The sequence below is a fragment of the Dryobates pubescens genome, chromosome 16 (genome assembly GCF_014839835.1).
Source record: "Dryobates pubescens isolate bDryPub1 chromosome 16, bDryPub1.pri, whole genome shotgun sequence".
Classification (NCBI taxonomy): domain Eukaryota; kingdom Metazoa; phylum Chordata; class Aves; order Piciformes; family Picidae; genus Dryobates; species Dryobates pubescens.
In genome coordinates this window covers 6,310,167-6,328,618 of record NC_071627.1, presented here as the reverse complement: position 1 = coordinate 6,328,618, position 18,452 = coordinate 6,310,167, and the positions used below count along the sequence as shown (strand labels likewise).

The following is an 18,452-nucleotide window of genomic DNA, read 5'->3' as shown; positions in this document are numbered from 1 at the left end:
CTTCTGGGCTGCAAGTGCCCATTTGTGGCTCATGCCCAGCTTCTCATCCACCACACTCCCAAGCCCTTTTTTGCAGGGCTGCTTTCAATTTCATCATACCTCAGCTTGGATTGGTATCTATTGATAATGAATCCTCCCAACTCTTCAATTTCTTGTCCTCTTATCAACCCAGTGTGGAATTACCATGCTGAACTTGGCTCACTTTGCACACAAGGGAAAACTTCTCTACTTCCACCTAAACAGGAGGAGAAACTTGTTTGGTGTAAGGGTGCTGGAGCCCTGGAGCAGGCTGCCCAGAGAGGTTGTGGAGTCTCCTTCTCTGGAGAGCTTCCAAACCCCCCTGGCCAATTGTGATCCTGGGCAAGCTGCTGTGGGTGCCCTGCTTTAGCAGGAAGGCTGGACTGGGTGATCAGCAGAGGTCCCTCCCAACCCCACCATGCTGGCATTCTAGAACTGATCAACCACATTTTGAAAGGAGGTTGAGATGCTCTGAACTGCATGATGCTCCCACATAGACTAAGCTGATGGGAAGCTTCTAAACCACTATTTGTACATACTACTTGTGGTAAGTGGTGTGGATGGTACTTTACATCTTGGAGGTGAGGAAGATTACAAGAGTGGCAAGGCAATTTGTTAGATACTGCCAGGAAGATCCTTGAGCTTCCCTTGCCTTTCAGATTTAACCCAAACCTGTATTCCACTCATCCTGCAGGACCTCTCTAGCTTTCCTGCACACACAAAAGCCAGGGCTGGGCTGAGACACACACAGAGGTGCTACAGGCAGGGAAGGATCTAGTGCTGTTACTGGACACTGCATATCAGTAACAGCTGCCTGGCATCACTTTCTGAGCTATGGAATTTTAATTTCTTTCCCAGAGGCAAGCTGCTGCAGGCCAAGGTATCTCCTGTGTTCTACTTGTTACAGGGGCACTGAGATCACCATGCCAGGAGCTGCTGCCACGCTGTAAAGTGTCTCAAGAACAGCCCTACCAGCAAAGACACCTCTGAACCCTTCCCTCCATCACACTTATTTTACCTCCCATGTCACTTTTGGCTTCAGACAATGGAGGCAATAAAGGCAACAAGAAAAAGAAAGGTTTCCAGCTACAGCTGATGTTGAAATGTTGCCTACCCCAGGACCAAACAGCTTAACCCTGTGCCAGGCTGAAATGCTCCTGCCTAAAATTACTGGCAGAACCTTTAAAAAAGAGAGTGGGAGGTTGAGAACTTCCCCCTGCAGTAACAGCCAGGACCCCACTGGCAGCTTTCTCTTCCAGGTGCATTCCTGGAGAGCAAGGCTGGGCTTTGACAACCTATTTTGAGGAATCCAAACTTTAAATCCTGCCTCAAGGAAACTCTTCCAGGTATAAAAAGCTAGGATGGGAGAAAAGGGCCAGAGAAGGGCCACAGGGATGATCAGGGGGCTGGAGCACCTCTCCTATGAGGACAGACTGAGAGAGTTGGGGTTGTTCAGTCTGGAGAAGAGAAGGCTCCCAGGAGACCTTCTTGTGGCCTTGCAGTATCTGAAGGGGGCTCCAAGAAAGCTGGGGAGGGACTTTTTAGGGTGTCAGGCAGTGATAGGACTGGGGGGGATGGAGCAAAACTAGAAATGGGGAGATTCAGATTGGATGTTAGGAAGAAATTCTTCCCCATGAGGGTGGTGAGAGACTGGCACAGGTTGCCCAGGGAGGTGGTGGCAGCCTCATCCCTGGAGGTTTTGAAGGCCAGGCTGGATGTGGCTCTGGGCAACCTGATCCAGTGGAAGGTGTCCCTGCCCATGGCAGTGGGGGTTGTGAATGGCTGATCCTTGAGGTCCCTGCCAACCCTGCCAGTTCTGTGATGCTATGATTCTAGAAAGAGTCAATGCAAAGCAGTTGTTCTTCTTTCCAGGTGTGTCATCACCCCACGGAGCAGCACCCAGAGGAGGCTCAGCTGCCTTTACGGTCTGGCAGTGGCAGCTCAGTGCAGAGATACTGACCTGTAGGGAAGTGCCCCCCAAAAAAGACATTGAATATTTCTTCTGGTGTAATGTCTGCTTCGAACTCAGTGTAGCAGTCGTAGTGCCTGGCGGGGCCGGTGCCGAGGCGCTCCTGCTCGCTGCCCAGCTCGTCGTACCGCAGGCGCTTCTCTGGGTTGCTCAGGACCGCAAAGGCATTGCCTATGGCTGCAGAGGGAAGGCACAGGAGGAGGACTGGTCACACCAGGGACCAACAGCAACGTTTGCTGATGGTACCAAACTGGGAGGCTTGGCTGAGACACCTGAAGGCTGTGCGGCCATGCAGCGAGACTTGGACAAAACGGAGAGCTGGGCACAGAGGAACCTAATGAGGCTCCACAGGGATGAGTGCAGAGCCCTGCACCAGGCAAGGAAGAATAAGCTGCAGCAGGACAGGCTGGGAGGTGATCTGATGCAGAGCAGCCCTGGGGAGAAGGACCTGGGAGTCCTGGTGCATAACAAGTTCTGCATGGGACAGCAGTGTGCCCTGGTGGCCAAGGGGGTCCTGGGCTGCATTCAGAGCAGTGTGTCCAGCAGATCCAGGGAGGTTCTCCTCCCCCTCCACTCTGCCCTAGTGAGGCCCCATCTGGAATACTGCATCCAGTTCTGGACTCCTCGGTTCAAGAGGGACAGGAATCTACTTGAAGGAGTCCAGTAGAGGGCCACAAGGATGCTGAAGGGACTGGAGCACTGCCTTATGGGGCAAGGGTGAGAGCCCTGGGGCTGCTCAGTCTGGAGAGGAGACTGAGAGGGATCTGATCAATGTATATAAATATCTGAGGGCTGAGGGTCAGGAAGGAAGGGACAGGGACAGCCTCTGCTTGCTTGTGCCTTGTGATAGGACGAGGGGCAAGGTAAGCTACAACACAGGAGTTCCACCTCAATGTGAGGAAGAACTTCTTTACTGTAAGGGTCACAGAGCACTGGCACAGGCTGCCCAGAGAGGCTGTGGAGTCTCCTCTGGAGCCTTTCCAGCCCTGTCTGGATGTGTTCCTGTGTGACCTGTGCTGGATTCTCTGGTCCTGCTCTGGCAGGGGGAGTTGGACTCAAGGATCTCCAGAGGTCCCTTCCAACCCCTAACATCCTGTGAGCCTGTGATCAGCCATGAGAACGACCTCCCCAGGAAAGTGGTGGAGTCCCCAGCATTGGACACTGTTCGGATTCAGCTGGACAAGGTGCTGGACCGGCTTGTCTAGACTGTGCTTGTCTAGACCAGTAAAGGCTGGACCAAATGATCCTCAAGGGCCCTTGGGATTCACAGAACCAGAGAATTGTTTTGGTTGGAAAAAAACTTGTGAGATCATCCAGCCCAACCATCAACCCACTCACCATGGCCACTAAACCATGTCCCCAGGTGCCATGGCCACACATTTCTTGAACACCTCCAGGCATGGGCACTCCACCACCTCCCTGGGCAGCCTGTGCCAATCCCTGACCACTCTTGCAGCAAAGAAATCTTTCCTCATCTCCAACCCAACCCACCCCTGGCACAATTTCTGGCTATTTCCTCTTGTTCCATCACCTGATACTAGGAGCAGTATGGTATCACACAGTATTTCCAGATAATAGATAAGAAGAGGAATTAAAGAAGCCCAAACAGGCCTAGGAAATTTGTGCTTCACCCAAGACTGAGTCACTTCTGAAGGAGCTGCCTTTGTGAAAGAGGTGTCAGGACACCATTATCACCTGTGATGGAACCCTACATCCTGCTAGGGCTGACACCAGGAGAAAGAGAAAAGTGTTAAGGATGCAGGGAGTTGAAATATCTGTAAAGCTGAGGTGAGAGAGCCACGTCAGTCAAGAGACTGAGTGAGAATGTAACATTTTATCACACCAAAGAGCATCTCCATAGCCACATAACACAAAGTTAATAACCTCTGAGACTAACTGAAAGGCAGAACCAGGCTCCAAGCTGCTCTGGGAACCTGTGAGGCTGCACAGCATTTCTGCTTCACACTTCAAACCACCCAGCAGCATTCAACTGATTCACCTTCTTCCCTTATCTGTGACATAACAAGGCTGCAAACAAGCTCACAGAATCATGGAATTGTTTAGGATGGATAAGACCTCTAAGAGCACTGAGTCCAACCATAATGGTTCATAGAGAAATACAACCCTGACACAAAACATAAAGCAAAGACCTTCAAAAGCTCCTCATTCATAGTGTTATAGAATGGTTTGGGTTGGAATGGGCCTTAAAGATCATCTAGTTCCAACCCCCTGCTATGGGCAGGGACACTTCCTACTGGAACACCTTGCTCAAGGGCCTCCACAGCTTCTCTGGGCAACCCATTCCAGTGCCTCACCACTCTCCTGGTGAAGAATCTCTTCCCAAGGTTTAATCTAAATCACTCCTCATCTTGTCACTCCCTGCCTTGTCCTAAAAAGTCCCTCCCCAGCTCTCCTGTAGCCACCTTGAAATACTGGGAGGCTGCTCTAAGGTCTTCATGGAGCCTCCTCCAGGCTGAATAACCCCAACCCTCTACTCTGCCCTGGTGAGACCTCATCTTGAGTACTGCATTCAGTTCTGGGCTCCCCAGTTTAAGAGGGACAGGGATGTGCTGGAGAGGGTCCAGCGGAGGGCAACGAGGGGAGCACTGCCTGGTGAGGAGAGGCTGAGGGACCTGGGGCTGGTTAGTCTGGAGAAGAGAAGACTTAGAAGGGATTTAATAAATGTTCATAAATGCCTGAGGGCTGGGGGTCAGGAGGGAGGGGACAGGCTCTGCTTACTTGCTCCCTGTGATAGGACAAGGAGCAACGGATGTAAGCTGCAGCACAGGAGGTTCCACCTCAACACAAGGGGGAACTTCTTTACCCTAAGGGTCACAGAGCACTGGCACAGGCTGCCCAGAGAGGCTGTGGAGTCTCCTTCTCTGGAGACTTCCAAGGCCCAACTGGATGCATTCCTCTGTGACCTGAGCTAGGTTGTATGGTCCTGCTCTGGCAGGGGGGTTGGACTGGATAATCTCGTTTGAGTACCTTCGAACCCCTGACATCCTGTGAACCCCTGCAGCCTGTCCTGACAGCAGAGGGGTTCCAGCCCTTGCACCATGGTTGTAGCCTCCTCTGGACCTACTAAGCAGGACTGTGATGAGTATCTTATTTTCCTCACGCTGCCTTGCAGGGCTGCTGCAGACAGCATGGAAAAAGCAAACGGTGTCACAGAGTTCAGACACTGACATGGTGGACACAGGTTTGGATGGCTGCAAAGCCACACACAGGATATTGGGAGTCAAATCTCATCTGCCTGAAGCCATATATATATCTGAAGATAGTTTTATTTCCAACACAGAGCAGCTATTGATTACACAACACCACACTCTCCTGCACGGCCAGCATCATCTCCAAGCACTGCTCTGAACCTTTAGCAGCATCCAGGAACGAGGTTTGGGATACTTTTCGCTTTGCTCCTAATGGAAATCTGTATTTTGGGGATGAAAAGGCAAATCTCGCCGAGCAGCTGCAGGATGTTGTGGCAATGTCCATACCCGTCTATAAAACCAACACAGATACAGGGGCATGGGTGATGCCTTTATGTAAGGCACAGAACGGAGGCAGCCTGCCCTGCTTTGCACCTTGCCTTAGGGCTCAGGGGCCGATCCCCGCCTCTCACCTTTGAACGCCTCGGTGGCGCCGGGAGCGCGGTTCTTGTCGGGGTGAAATTTCAGGGCCAGTTTGCGGTAGGCTTTCTTCAGTTCCTCCTCGCTGGCGTCCCTCTCTACCCCCAGGATCTCATAGTAGTTCCGACACCGCTTTATTCTGCAACCGAACACAAGGTTACCGCCACCGTTTCTCCCCCTACACCCCACCGCAGGCCCCCACCATATAGCCGCTAAACGCCCCTACTCCCGGCCCGCCGCCCCGGGCCCATCTCACCGCCGCACGCCGTCCAACTGCTCCGCCGTGTAGGTCATGGCGGCTGCGGCGGGCCGCGGGGCAGCCCGCCCGCCCGCCCCCCACGCGCCTCACCACCCGCCGCCCCGGCCCGCCCGCGCCGCCATCTTCCGTGCGCGGGGGCGACAGCGCAAGGCCTGCTGGAGACGGGAGGCCCCCGCGCGCCCCCGCGGACCACAGCTCCCAGCGGGCACCGCGCGGGGCGGGCCGCAGAACAGGGCGAGGTGACGTCATAGAGAGCGAGCCGAGGGCGCGGTCTCGAGACAGTGGTGGGCGGGGCTCCGGTACGATATAAAAGCCGCAGCGGCAGGGGGCTCGCGACAGTCTCGGAGCCCAGAGAGTGACAGCAGCAGGACTGCCCCGGGGGAGACTGCGGACCGGGACGTGCCCTGGGAGAGTGGTGGCCAGGAGCCCCGGGAGGTGCCCTGAGAGATGAGAGGGGTGGCCGGAGAGAGAGATGAGAGGGGTGGCCAGAGAGAGAGATGAGAGGGGTGGCCAGAGAGAGAGAGTGATGAGAGGGGTGGCCAGAGAGAGAGTGATGAGAGGGGTGGCCAGAGAGAGGGAGAGAGAGAGATGAGAGGGGTGGCCAGAGAGAGAGTGATGAGAGGGGTGGCCAGAGAGAGGGAGAGAGAGAGATGAGAGGGGTGGCCAGAGAGAGAGAGAGTGATGAGAGGGGTGGCCAGAGAGAGAGTGATGAGAGGGGTGGCCAGAGAGAGGGAGAGAGAGAGATGAGAGGGGTGGCCAGAGAGAGAGAGAGTGATGAGAGGGGTGGCCAGAGAGAGAGAGAGTGATGAGAGGGGTGGCCAGAGAGAGAGAGAGTGATGAGAGGGGTGGCCAGAGAGAGAGAGTGATGAGAGGGGTGGCCAGAGAGGGAGTGATGAGAGGGGTGGCCAGAGAGAGAGAGTGATGAGAGGGGTGGCCAGAGAGAGAGAGTGATGAGAGGGGTGGCCAGAGAGAGAGAGAGAGATGAGAGGGGTGGCCAGAGAGAGAGAGAGATGAGAGGGGTGGCCAGAGAGAGAGAGAGATGAGAGGGGTGGCCAGAGAGAGAGAGAGAGATGAGAGGGGTGGCCAGAGAGAGAGAGAGAGATGAGAGGGGTGGCCAGAGAGAGAGAGAGATGAGAGGGGTGGCCAGAGAGAGAGAGAGAGATGAGAGGGGTGGCCAGAGAGAGAGAGAGAGATGAGAGGGGTGGCCAGGAGCCCCAGGAGGTGCCCAGATGCGGTGGGTGGAGAGAAGGCCCAGGTCTCCCTCCCCCACAAGGAAAGGAATAAAAGCCAAAGCACGGCTGGCGCAGTGGGAGAAGCAAAGGCATGCTGTATTTCCAGGCAAGACGGACTGCAGGTCGTACAGACACACTGCAGTAATTACAATATATACAGAAATAGACAGCAAAGGAAAAATAACAAAACAAAATTCCCTCCTCCGGAGGGTTCACCCCCTGTACCCCCCCCTCTCCCTCCCCCTACCTGCCCTTTCTCCCAAGAAGGGTTAGAGAGAGCAGGCAGTTATTAAGGAAGAGAATTCTTATTAGACCTCCAAGCGCATGCAGCATTAGTGCTTGTCGGGTACACAAGGTCAGACTCCGGCTGCTTGCTCAGAAGCAGACAGGCTGGAAAGGGAGAACAGAGAGGAACTGAGACAGATTCCAGCTGCACTCAAAGCTGCAGGCTACCGATCTGCCAATGAAATTCCTTGAGACCTATCTTGGTTGGCAAAAGATTCAGCCAGAGTGTGCCAGCACTGTCCCTTTCGAAAAGGCACAGCGTCAAACGGGCTCACCAGAGAGACCCAGTGGAGGCCAGGAGCCCCGGGAGGTGCCCAGAGAGACGGAGCGGAGGCCGGGAGCCCCGGGAGGTGCCCTCAGAGATGCAGTGGAGGCCAGGAGCCCTGGGAGGTGCCCTCAGAGATGCAGTGGAGGCCAGGAGCCCTGGGAGGTGCCCTCAGAGATGCAGTGGAGGCCAGGAGCCCCGGGAGGTGCCCTCAGAGATGCAGTGGAGGCCGGGAGCCCCGGGAGGTGCCCTCAGAGATGCAGTGGAGGCTGGGAGCCCCGGGAGGTGACCTCAGAGATGCAGTGGAGGCCGGGAGCCCCGGGAGGTGCCCTCAGAGATGCAGTGGAGGCCAGGAGCCCTGGGAGGTGCCCTCAGAGATGCAGTGGAGGCCAGGAGCCCTGGGAGGTGCCCTCAGAGATGCAGTGGAGGCTGGGAGCCCCAGGAGGTGCCCTCAGAGAGACGGAGTGGAGGCTGGGAGCCCCGGGAGGTGCCCTCAGAGAAGGAGAGGAGGCTGGGAGCCCCAGAAGGTGCCCAGAGAGAGGGAGTAGAGGCCAGGAGCCGTGCGAGGAGATCTCAGATGGAAGAGTGGAGGCTGGGAGCCCCAGGAGGTGCCCCCAGAGATGCAGCTGAACCCAGCAGCCCTGGGAGGTGCCCTCAGAGGTAAGTATGGAGGCCAGGAGCCCCGGGAGGTGCCCTCAGAGATGCAGCGGAAGCCAGCAGCCCTGGGAGGTGCCCTCAGAGGTAAGTATGGAGGCCAGGAGCCCCGGGAGGTGCCCTCAGAGATGCAGCTGAAGCCAGCAGCCCTGGGAGGTGCCCTCAGAGGTAAGTATGGAGGCCAGGAGCCCCGGGAGGTGCCCAGAGAGACGCAGTGGAGGCCAGGACCCCTGAGAGGTGTCCATAGAGACGCAGTGGAGGCCAGGAGCCCTGGGAGGTGCTTTCACAGGTAAGTGTCAAGGCCGGGAGCCCCGGGAGGTGCCCAGAGAGACGGAGCGGAGGCCGGGAGCCCCGGGAGGTGCCCTCAGAGAGACAGAGCGGAGGCCGGGAGCCCCGGGAGGTGCCCTCAGACAGACCGAGCGGAGGCCGGGAGTCCCGGGAGGTGCCCTCAGAGACGCAGTGGAGGCCGGGAGCCCCGGGAGGTGCCCTCAGAGACGGAGCGGAGGCCGGGAGCCCCGGGAGGTGCCCTCAGAGAGACGGAGCGGAGGCCGGGAGCCCCGGGAGGTGCCCTCAGAGAGACGGAGCGGAGGCCGGGAGCCCCGGGAGGTGCCCTCAGAGAGACGCAGTGGAGGCCGGGAGCCCCGGGAGGTGCCCTCAGAGAGACGGAGCGGAGGCCGGGAGCCCCGGGAGGTGCCCTCAGAGAGACGTTGTGGAGGCCGGGAGCCCCGGGAGGTGCCCTCAGAGAGACGGAGCGGAGGCCGGGAGCCCCAGGAGGTGCCCTGAGAGAGACGGAGTGGAGGCCGGGAGCCCCGGGAGGTGCCCTCAGAGAGACGCAGTGGAGGCCGGGAGCCCCGGGAGGTGCCCTCAGAGAGACGCAGCGGAGGCCGGGAGCCCCGGGAGGTGCCCTCAGAGAGACGTTGGGGAGGCCGGGAGCCCCGGGAGGTGCCCTCAGAGAGACGGAGCGGAGGCCGGGAGCCCCGGGAGGTGCCCTGAGAGAGACGGAGTGGAGGCCGGGAGCCCCGGGAGGTGCCCTCAGAGAGACGGAGTGGAGGCCGGGAGCCCCGGGAGGAGCCCTCAGAGAGACGCAGCGGAGGCCGGGAGCCCCGGGAGGTGCCCTCAGAGAGACAGAGTGGAGGCCGGGAGCCCCGGGAGGTGCCCTGAGAGAGAGGTTGGGGAGGCCGGGAGCCCCGGGAGGTGCCCTCAGAGAGACGTTGGGGAGGCCGGGAGCCCCGGGAGGTGCCCTCAGAGAGACGTTGGGGAGGCCGGGAGCCCCGGGAGGTGCCCTCAGAGAGACAGAGTGGAGGCCGGGAGCCCCGGGAGGTGCCCTCAGAGACGCAGTGGAGGCCGGGAGCCCCGGGAGGTGCCCTCAGAGAGATGGAGTGGAGGCCGGGAGCCCCCGGAGGTGCCCTCAGAGACGCAGCGGAGGCCGGGAGCCCCAGGAGGTGCCCTCAGAGAGACGGAGTGGAGGCTGGGAGCCCCGGGAGGTGCCCTCAGAGAGACAGAGCGGAGGCCGGGAGCCCCGGGAGGTGCCCTCAGAGATGCAGTGGAGGCCGGGAGCCCCGGGAGGTGCCCTCAGAGAGACGGAGTGGAGGCCGGGAGCCCCCGGAGGTGCCCTCAGAGACGCAGCGGAGGCCGGGAGCCCCAGGAGGTGCCCTCAGAGAGACGGAGTGGAGGCCGGGAGCCCCAGGAGGTGCCCTCAGAGAGACGGAGTGGAGGCCGGGAGCCCCGGGAGGTGCCCTCAGACAGACAGAGAGGAGGCCGGGAGCCCCGGGAGGTGCCCTCAGAGATGCAGTGGAGGCCGGGAGCCCCGGGAGGTGCCCTCAGAGACGCAGTGGAGGCCGGGGGCCCCGGGAGGTGCCCTCAGAGAGACGGAGTGGAGGCCGGGAGCCCCCGGAGGTGCCCTCAGAGACGCAGCGGAGGCCGGGAGCCCCAGGAGGTGCCCTCAGAGAGACGGAGTGGAGGCCGGGAGCCCCGGGAGGTGCCCTCAGACAGACAGAGCGGAGGCCGGGAGCCCCGGGAGGTGCCCACAGACAGACAGAGCGGAGGCCGGGAGCCCCGGGAGGTGACCTCAGAGATGCAGTGGAGGCCGGGAGCCCCGGGAGGTGCCCTCAGAGACGCAGTGGAGGCCGGGAGCCCCGGGAGGTGCCCTCAGAGAGACGGAGTGGAGGCTGGGAGCCCCGGGAGGTGCCCTCAGAGAGACGGAGTGGAGGCCAGGAGCCCCGGGAGGTGCCCTCAGAGAGACGTTGAGGAGGCCGGGAGCCCCGGGAGGTGCCCTCAGAGAGACGTTGGGGAGGCCGGGAGCCCCGGGAGGTGCCCTCAGAGAGACGGAGTGGAGGCCGGGAGCCCCAGGAGGTGCCCTCAGAGAGACGGAGTGGAGGCCGGGAGCCCCGGGAGGTGCCCTCAGAGACGGAGTGGAGGCCGGGAGCCCCGGGAGGTGCCCTCAGAGAGACGCAGTGGAGGCTGGGAGCCCCGGGAGGTGCCCTCAGAGAGACGCAGTGGAGGCCGGGAGCCCCGGGAGGTGCCCTCAGAGAGACGGAGTGGAGGCTGGGAGCCCCGGGAGGTGCCCTCAGAGAGACGCAGCGGAGGCCGGGAGCCCCGGGAGGTGCCCTCAGAGAGACGGAGCGGAGGCCGGGAGCCCCGGGAGGTGCCCTCAGAGAGACGCAGTGGAGGCTGGGAGCCCCGGGAGGTGCCCTCAGAGAGACAGAGCGGAGGCCGGGAGCCCCGGGAGGTGCCCTCAGAGACGCAGTGGAGGCCGGGAGCCCCGGGAGGTGCCCTCAGAGAGACGCAGTGGAGGCCGGGAGCCCCGGGAGGTGCCCTCAGACAGACCGAGCGGAGGCCGGGAGCCCCGGGAGGTGCCCTCAGAGACGCAGTGGAGGCCGGGAGCCCCGGGAGGTGCCCTCAGAGAGACAGAGCGGAGGCCGGGAGCCCCGGGAGGTGCCCTGAGAGAGACGTTGTGGAGGCCGGGAGCCCCGGGAGGTGCCCTCAGACAGACCGAGCGGAGGCCGGGAGCCCCGGGAGGTGCCCTCAGACAGACAGAGCGGAGGCCGGGAGCCCCGGGAGGTGCCCTCAGAGAGACGGAGCGGAGGCCGGGAGCCCCGGGAGGTGCCCTCAGAGACGCAGTGGAGGCCGGGAGCCCCGGGAGGTGCCCTCAGAGACGCAGTGGAGGCCGGGAGCCCCGGGAGGTGCCCTCAGAGACGCAGTGGAGGCCGGGAGCCCCGGGAGGTGCCCTCAGAGACGCAGTGGAGGCCGGGAGCCCCGGGAGGTGCCCTCAGAGACGCAGTGGAGGCCGGGAGCCCCGGGAGGTGCCCTCAGAGAGACGGAGTGGAGGCCGGGAGCCCCGGGAAGTGCCCTCAGAGAGACGGAGTGGAGGCCGGGAGCCCCGGGAGGTGCCCTCAGAGAGACGCAGCGGAGGCCGGGAGCCCCGGGAGGTGCCCTCAGAGAGACGGAGTGGAGGCCGGGAGCCCCGGGAGGTGCCCTCAGAGAGACGCAGCGGAGGCCGGGAGCCCCGGGAGGTGCCCTCAGAGAGACGGAGCGGAGGCCGGGAGCCCCGGGAGGTGCCCTCAGAGAGACGGAGTGGAGGCCGGGAGCCCCGGGAAGTGCCCTCAGAGAGACGGAGTGGAGGCCGGGAGCCCCGGGAGGTGCCCTCAGAGAGACGCAGCGGAGGCCGGGAGCCCCGGGAGGTGCCCTCAGAGAGACGCAGTGGAGGCCGGGAGCCCCGGGAGGTGCCCTCAGAGAGACGCAGCGGAGGCCGGGAGCCCCGGGAGGTGCCCTCAGAGAGACGGAGCGGAGGCCGGGAGCCCCGGGAGGTGCCCTCAGAGAGACGCAGTGGAGGCTGGGAGCCCCGGGAGGTGCCCTCAGAGAGACAGAGCGGAGGCCGGGAGCCCCGGGAGGTGCCCTCAGAGACGCAGTGGAGGCCGGGAGCCCCGGGAGGTGCCCTCAGAGAGACGCAGTGGAGGCCGGGAGCCCCGGGAGGTGCCCTCAGAGAGACGGAGCGGAGGCCGGGAGCCCTGGGAGGTGCCCTCAGAGAGACGGAGTGGAGGCCGGGAGCCCCGGGAGGTGCCCTCAGAGAGACGGAGCGGAGGCCGGGAGCCCCGGGAGGTGCCCTCAGAGAGACGGAGCGGAGGCCGGGAGCCCCGGGAGGTGCCCTGAGAGAGACGTTGTGGAGGCCGGGAGCCCCGGGAGGTGCCCTCAGACAGACCGAGCGGAGGCCGGGAGCCCCGGGAGGTGCCCTCAGACAGACAGAGCGGAGGCCGGGAGCCCCGGGAGGTGCCCTCAGACAGACAGAGCGGAGGCCGGGAGCCCCGGGAGGTGCCCTCAGAGAGACGGAGCGGAGGCCGGGATCCCCGGGAGGTGCCCTCAGAGACGCAGCGGAGGCCGGGAGCCCCGGGAGGTGCCCTCAGAGACGCAGTGGAGGCCGGGAGCCCCGGGAGGTGCCCTCAGAGACGCAGTGGAGGCCGGGAGCCCCGGGAGGTGCCCTCAGAGACGCAGTGGAGGCCAGGAGCCCCGGGAGGTGCCCTCAGAGATGCAGTGGAGGCCGGGAGCCCCGGGAGGTGCCCTCAGAGACGCAGTGGAGGCCGGGAGCCCCGGGAGGTGCCCTCAGAGACGCAGTGGAGGCCGGGAGCCCCGGGAGGTGCCCTCAGAGACGCAGTGGAGGCCGGGAGCCCCGGGAGGTGCCCTCAGAGACGCAGTGGAGGCCGGGAGCCCCGGGAGGTGCCCTCAGAGAGACGGAGTGGAGGCCGGGAGCCCCGGGAGGTGCCCTCAGAGAGACGGAGTGGAGGCCGGGAGCCCCGGGAGGTGCCCTCAGAGAGACACAGCGGAGGCCGGGAGCCCCGGGAGGTGCCCTCAGAGAGACGGAGCGGAGGCCGGGAGCCCCGGGAGGTGCCCTCAGAGAGACGCAGTGGAGGCTGGGAGCACCGGGAGGTGCCCTCAGAGAGACAGAGCGGAGGCCGGGAGCCCCGGGAGGTGCCCTCAGAGACGCAGTGGAGGCCGGGAGCCCCGGGAGGTGCCCTCAGAGAGACGCAGTGGAGGCCGGGAGCCCCGGGAGGTGCCCTCAGAGAGACGCAGTGGAGGCCGGGAGCCCCGGGAGGTGCCCTCAGAGAGACGGAGCGGAGGCCGGGAGCCCCGGGAGGTGCCCTCAGAGAGACGGAGTGGAGGCCGGGAGCCCCGGGAGGTGCCCTCAGAGAGACGCAGCGGAGGCCGGGAGCCCCGGGAGGTGCCCTCAGAGAGACGGAGCGGAGGCCGGGAGCCCCGGGAGGTGCCCTCAGAGAGACGCAGCGGAGGCCGCGAGCCCCGGGAGGTGCCCTCAGAGAGACGGAGCGGAGGCCGGGAGCCCCGGGAGGTGCCCTCAGAGAGACGGAGTGGAGGCCGGGAGCCCCGGGAGGTGCCCTCAGAGAGACAGAGCGGAGGCCGGGAGCCCCGGGAGGTGCCCTGAGAGAGACGTTGTGGAGGCCGGGAGCCCCGGGAGGTGCCCTCAGACAGACCGAGCGGAGGCCGGGAGCCCCGGGAGGTGCCCTCAGACAGACAGAGCGGAGGCCGGGAGCCCCGGGAGGTGCCCTCAGACAGACAGAGCGGAGGCCGGGAGCCCCGGGAGGTGCCCTCAGACAGACAGAGCGGAGGCCGGGAGCCCCGGGAGGTGCCCTCAGACAGACGGAGCGGAGGCCGGGAGCCCCGGGAGGTGCCCTCAGAGACGCAGCGGAGGCCGGGAGCCCCGGGAGGTGCCCTCAGAGACGCAGCGGAGGCCGGGAGCCCCGGGAGGTGCCCTCAGAGAGACGGAGCGGAGGCCGGGAGCCCCGGGAGGTGCCCTCAGAGAGACGGAGTGGAGGCCGGGAGCCCCGGGAGGTGCCCTCAGACAGACAGAGCGGAGGCCGGGAGCCCCGGGAGGTGCCCTCAGAGAGACGGAGTGGAGGCCGGGAGCCCCGGGAGGTGCCCTCAGAGAGACGGAGCGGAGGCCGGGAGCCCCGGGAGGTGCCCTCAGAGACGCAGCGGAGGCCGGGAGCCCCGGGAGGTGCCCTCAGAGACGCAGCGGAGGCCGGGAGCCCCGGGAGGTGCCCTCAGAGACGCAGCGGAGGCCGGGAGCCCCGGGAGGTGCCCTCAGAGACGCAGTGGAGGCCGGGAGCCCCGGGAGGTGCCCTCAGAGACGCAGTGGAGGCCGGGAGCCCCGGGAGGTGCCCTCAGAGACGCAGTGGAGGCCGGGAGCCCCGGGAGGTGCCCTCAGAGACGCAGTGGAGGCCGGGAGCCCCGGGAGGTGCCCTCAGAGAGACGCAGTGGAGGCCGGGAGCCCCGGGAGGTGCCCTCAGAGAGACGGAGTGGAGGCCGGGAGCCCCGGGAGGTGCCCTCAGAGAGACGCAGCGGAGGCCGGGAGCCCCGGGAGGTGCCCTCAGAGAGACACAGCGGAGGCCGGGAGCCCCGGGAGGTGCCCTCAGAGAGACGCAGCGGAGGCCGGGAGCCCCGGGAGGTGCCCTCAGAGAGACGCAGCGGAGGCCGGGAGCCCCGGGAGGTGCCCTCAGAGAGACGCAGTGGAGGCCGGGAGCCCCGGGAGGTGCCCTCAGAGAGACGCAGTGGAGGCCGGGAGCCCCGGGAGGTGCCCTCAGAGAGACGGAGTGGAGGCCGGGAGCCCCGGGAGGTGCCCTCAGAGAGACGGAGTGGAGGCCGGGAGCCCCGGGAGGTGCCCTCAGAGAGACGGAGTGGAGGCCGGGAGCCCCGGGACGTGCCCTCAGAGACGCAGTGGAGGCCGGGAGCCCCGGGAGGTGCCCTCAGAGAGACGGAGTGGAGGCCGGGAGCCCCGGGAGGTGCCCTCAGAGAGACGGAGTGGAGGCCGGGAGCCCCGGGAGGTGCCCTCAGAGAGACGGAGTGGAGGCCGGGATCCCCGGGAGGTGCCCTCAGAGAGACGGAGTGGAGGCCGGGAGCCCCGGGAGGTGCCCTCAGAGAGACGGAGTGGAGGCCGGGAGCCCCGGGAGGTGCCCTCAGAGAGACGGAGTGGAGGCCGGGAGCCCCGGGAGGTGCCCTCAGAGAGACAGAGTGGAGGCCGGGAGCCCCGGGAGGTGCCCTCAGAGAGACGGAGTGGAGGCCGGGAGCCCCGGGAGGTGCCCTCAGAGAGACAGAGTGGAGGCCGGGAGCCCCGGGAGGTGCCCTCAGAGAGACGTTGGGGAGGCCGGGAGCCCCGGGAGGTGCCCTCAGACACGGACTGGAGGCCGGGAGTCCCGGGAGGTGCCCTCAGAGAGACGCAGTGGAGGCTGGGAGCCCCGGGAGGTGCCCTCAGACAGACGCAGTGGAGGCCGGGAGCCCCGGGAGGTGCCCTCAGAGAGACGCAGTGGAGGCTGGGAGCCCCGGGAGGTGCCCTCAGAGAGACGCAGTGGAGGCCGGGAGCCCTGGGAGGTGCCCCCAGATTGACCCAGCGGAGGCCGGGAGCTCTGGGAGGTGCCCCCAGATTGACCCAGCGGAGGCCGGGAGCCCCGGGAGGTGCCCTCAGACAGAGCGGAGGCCGGGAGCCCCGGGAGGTGCCCTCAGAGAGACGCAGCGGAGGCCGGGAGCCCTGGGAGGTGCCCTCAGCCAGAGCGGAGGCCGGGAGCCCTGGGAGGTGCCCTCAGAGAGACGCAGCGGAGGCCGGGAGCCCCAGGAGGTGCCCTCAGAGAGACGGAGTGGAGGCCGGGAGCCCCGAGAGGTGCCCAGAGAGAAGGAGAGGAGGCCGGGAGCCCTGGGAGGTGCCCTCAGAGAGACGTTGGGGAGGCCGGGAGCCCCGGGAGGTGCCCTCAGATAGACGCAGCGGAGGCTGGGAGCCCTGGGAGGTGCCCCCAGAGTGACCCAGCGGAGGCCGGGAGCTCTGGGAGGTGCCCCCAGAGTGACCCAGCGTAGGCCAGGAGCCCTGGGAGATGCCCCCAGAGTGACCCAGCGGAGGCCGGGAGCTCTTGGAGGTGCCCCCATAGTGACCCAGCGGAGGCCGGGAGCCCTGGGAGGTTCCCCCAGAGTGACCCAGTGGAGGCCGGGAGCTCTGGGAGGTGCCCCCAGAGTGACCCAGTGGAGGCCGGGAGCTCTGGGAGGTGCCCCCAGAGTGACCCAGTGGAGGCCGGGAGCTCTGGGAGGTGCCCCCAGAGCGACCCAGCGGAGGCCGGTATGCCTGGGAGGTGCCCCCTGAGTGACCCAGCGGAGGCCGGGAGCTCTGGGAGGTGCCCCCAGAGTGACCCAGCGGAGGCCGGGAGCCCTGGGAGGTGCCCTCAGAGAGACGGAGTGGAGGCCGGGAGCCCCGGGAGGTGCCCTCAGAGACGCAGTGGAGGCCGGGAGCCCCGGGAGGTGCCCTCAGAGAGACGGAGTGGAGGCCGGGAGCCCCGGGAAGTGCCCTCAGAGAGACGGAGTGGAGGCCGGGAGCCCCGGGAGGTGCCCTCAGAGAGACGGAGTGGAGGCCGGGATCCCCGGGAGGTGCCCTCAGAGAGACGGAGTGGAGGCCGGGAGCCCCGGGAGGTGCCCTCAGAGAGACGTAGTGGAGGCCGGGAGCCCCGGGAGGTGCCCTCAGAGAGACGGAGTGGAGGCCGGGATCCCCGGGAGGTGCCCTCAGAGAGACGGAGTGGAGGCCGGGAGCCCCGGGAGGTGCCCTCAGAGAGACGGAGTGGAGGCCGGGAGCCCCGGGAGGTGCCCTCAGAGAGACAGAGTGGAGGCCGGGAGCCCCGGGAGGTGCCCTCAGAGAGACAGAGTGGAGGCCGGGAGCCCCGGGAGGTGCCCTCAGAGAGACGTTGGGGAGGCCGGGAGCCCCGGGAGGTTCCCTCAGAGAGACGTTGGGGAGGCCGGGAGCCCCGGGAGGTGCCCTCAGACACGGACTGGAGGCCGGGAGCCCCGGGAGGTGCCCTCAGAGAGACGCAGCGGAGGCCGGGAGCCCCGGGAGGTGCCCTCAGAGACGCAGTGGAGGCCGGGAGCCCCGGGAGGTGCCCTCAGAGAGACGCAGTGGAGGCTGGGAGCCCCGGGAGGTGCCCTCAGAGAGACGCAGTGGAGGCTGGGAGCCCCGGGAGGTGCCCTCAGAGAGACGCAGTGGAGGCCGGGAGCCCTGGGAGGTGCCCCCAGATTGACCCAGCGGAGGCCGGGAGCTCTGGGAGGTGCCCCCAGATTGACCCAGCGGAGGCCGGGAGCCCCGGGAGGTGCCCTCAGACAGATAGAGCGGAGGCCGGGAGCCCCGGGAGGTGCCCTCAGAGACGCAGTGGAGGCCGGGAGCCCCGGGAGGTGCCCTCAGAGACGCAGCGGAGGCCGGGAGCCCCGGGAGGTGCCCTCAGAGAGACGGAGTGGAGGCCGGGAGCCCCGGGAGGTGCCCTCAGAGAGACAGAGCGGAGGCCGGGAGCCCCGGGAGGTGCCCTCAGAGAGACGGAGTGGAGGCCGGGAGCCCCGGGAGGTGCCCTCAGAGAGACGGAGTGGAGGCCGGGAGCCCCGGGAGGTGCCCTCAGAGAGACGCAGTGGAGGCCGGGAGCCCCGGGAGGTGCCCTCAGACAGAGCGGAGGCCGGGTGCCCCGGGAGGTGCCCTCAGAGAGACGCAGCGGAGGCCGGGAGCCCTGGGAGGTGCCCTCAGCCAGAGCGGAGGCCGGGAGCCCTGGGAGGTGCCCTCAGAGAGACGCAGCGGAGGCCGGGAGCCCCAGGAGGTGCCCTCAGAGAGACGGAGTGGAGGCCGGGAGCCCCGAGAGGTGCCCAGAGAGAAGGAGAGGAGGCCGGGAGCCCCGGGAGGTGCCCTCAGAGAGACGTTGGGGAGGCCGGGAGCCCCGGGAGGTGCCCTCAGAGAGACGCAGCGGAGGCCGGGAGCCCTGGGAGGTGCCCCCAGAGTGACCCAGCGGAGGCCGGGAGCTCTGGGAGGTGCCCCCAGAGTGACCCAGCGTAGGCCAGGAGCCCTGGGAGATGCCCCCAGAGTGACCCAGCGGAGGCCGGGAACTCTGGGAGGTGCCCCCAGAGCGTCCCAGCGGAGGCCGGGAGCTCTTGGAGGTGCCCCCATAGTGACCCAGCGGAGGCCGGGAGCCCTGGGAGGTTCCCCCAGAGTGACCCAGTGGAGGCCGGGAGCTCTGGGAGGTGCCCCCAGAGTGACCCAGTGGAGGCCGGGAGCTCTGGGAGGTGCCCCCAGAGTGACCCAGTGGAGGCCGGGAGCTCTGGGAGGTGCCCCCAGAGTGACCCAGCGTAG

At 65.4% G+C, this 18,452-nt stretch overlaps 2 protein-coding genes across 2 annotated transcripts in view; one reads left to right on the top strand and one right to left on the bottom strand.

Moving 5' to 3' along the window:
* The window catches only part of DNAJC18 (DnaJ heat shock protein family (Hsp40) member C18), a 21,554-nt gene extending 15,622 nt beyond the window's left edge, over positions 1-5,932 (bottom strand). Inside the window, exons 1-3 of the mRNA XM_054168583.1 lie at positions 5,873-5,932; positions 5,610-5,755; positions 1,979-2,164 (exon numbers count right to left, since the gene is read on the bottom strand). Coding sequence (XP_054024558.1) covers positions 1,979-2,164; positions 5,610-5,755; positions 5,873-5,910 — 370 coding nt within the window. The 5' untranslated portion in view covers positions 5,911-5,932. The remainder of the gene's footprint in view (positions 1-1,978; positions 2,165-5,609; positions 5,756-5,872) is intronic.
* LOC128897972 (proline-rich protein 2-like) lies at positions 5,909-18,452 on the top strand. The gene is made up of 4 exons (XM_054168651.1): positions 5,909-6,114; positions 12,508-12,661; positions 13,746-13,985; positions 18,228-18,452. The coding sequence occupies exons 1-4, from the start codon at positions 5,909-5,911 to the stop codon at positions 18,450-18,452; spliced, it is 825 nt and encodes a 274-aa protein (XP_054024626.1).

What these genes read in the sequence shown, in the direction of transcription:
- LOC128897972 (XM_054168651.1), top strand. Translation starts at nt 5,909, where the DNA reads ATGGCGGCTGCGGCGGGCCGCGGGGCAGCCCGCCCGCCCGCCCCCCAC. An exon ending in GGGCCGCAGAACAGGGCGAG is followed by an intron (nt 6,115 to 12,507) that starts GTGACGTCATAG and finishes GCCCTCAGACAG; the next exon opens with ACCGAGCGGAGGCCGGGAGC. An exon ending in GAGGCCGGGAGCCCCGGGAG is followed by an intron (nt 13,986 to 18,227) that starts GTGCCCTCAGAG and finishes AGGTGCCCCCAG; the next exon opens with AGCGTCCCAGCGGAGGCCGG.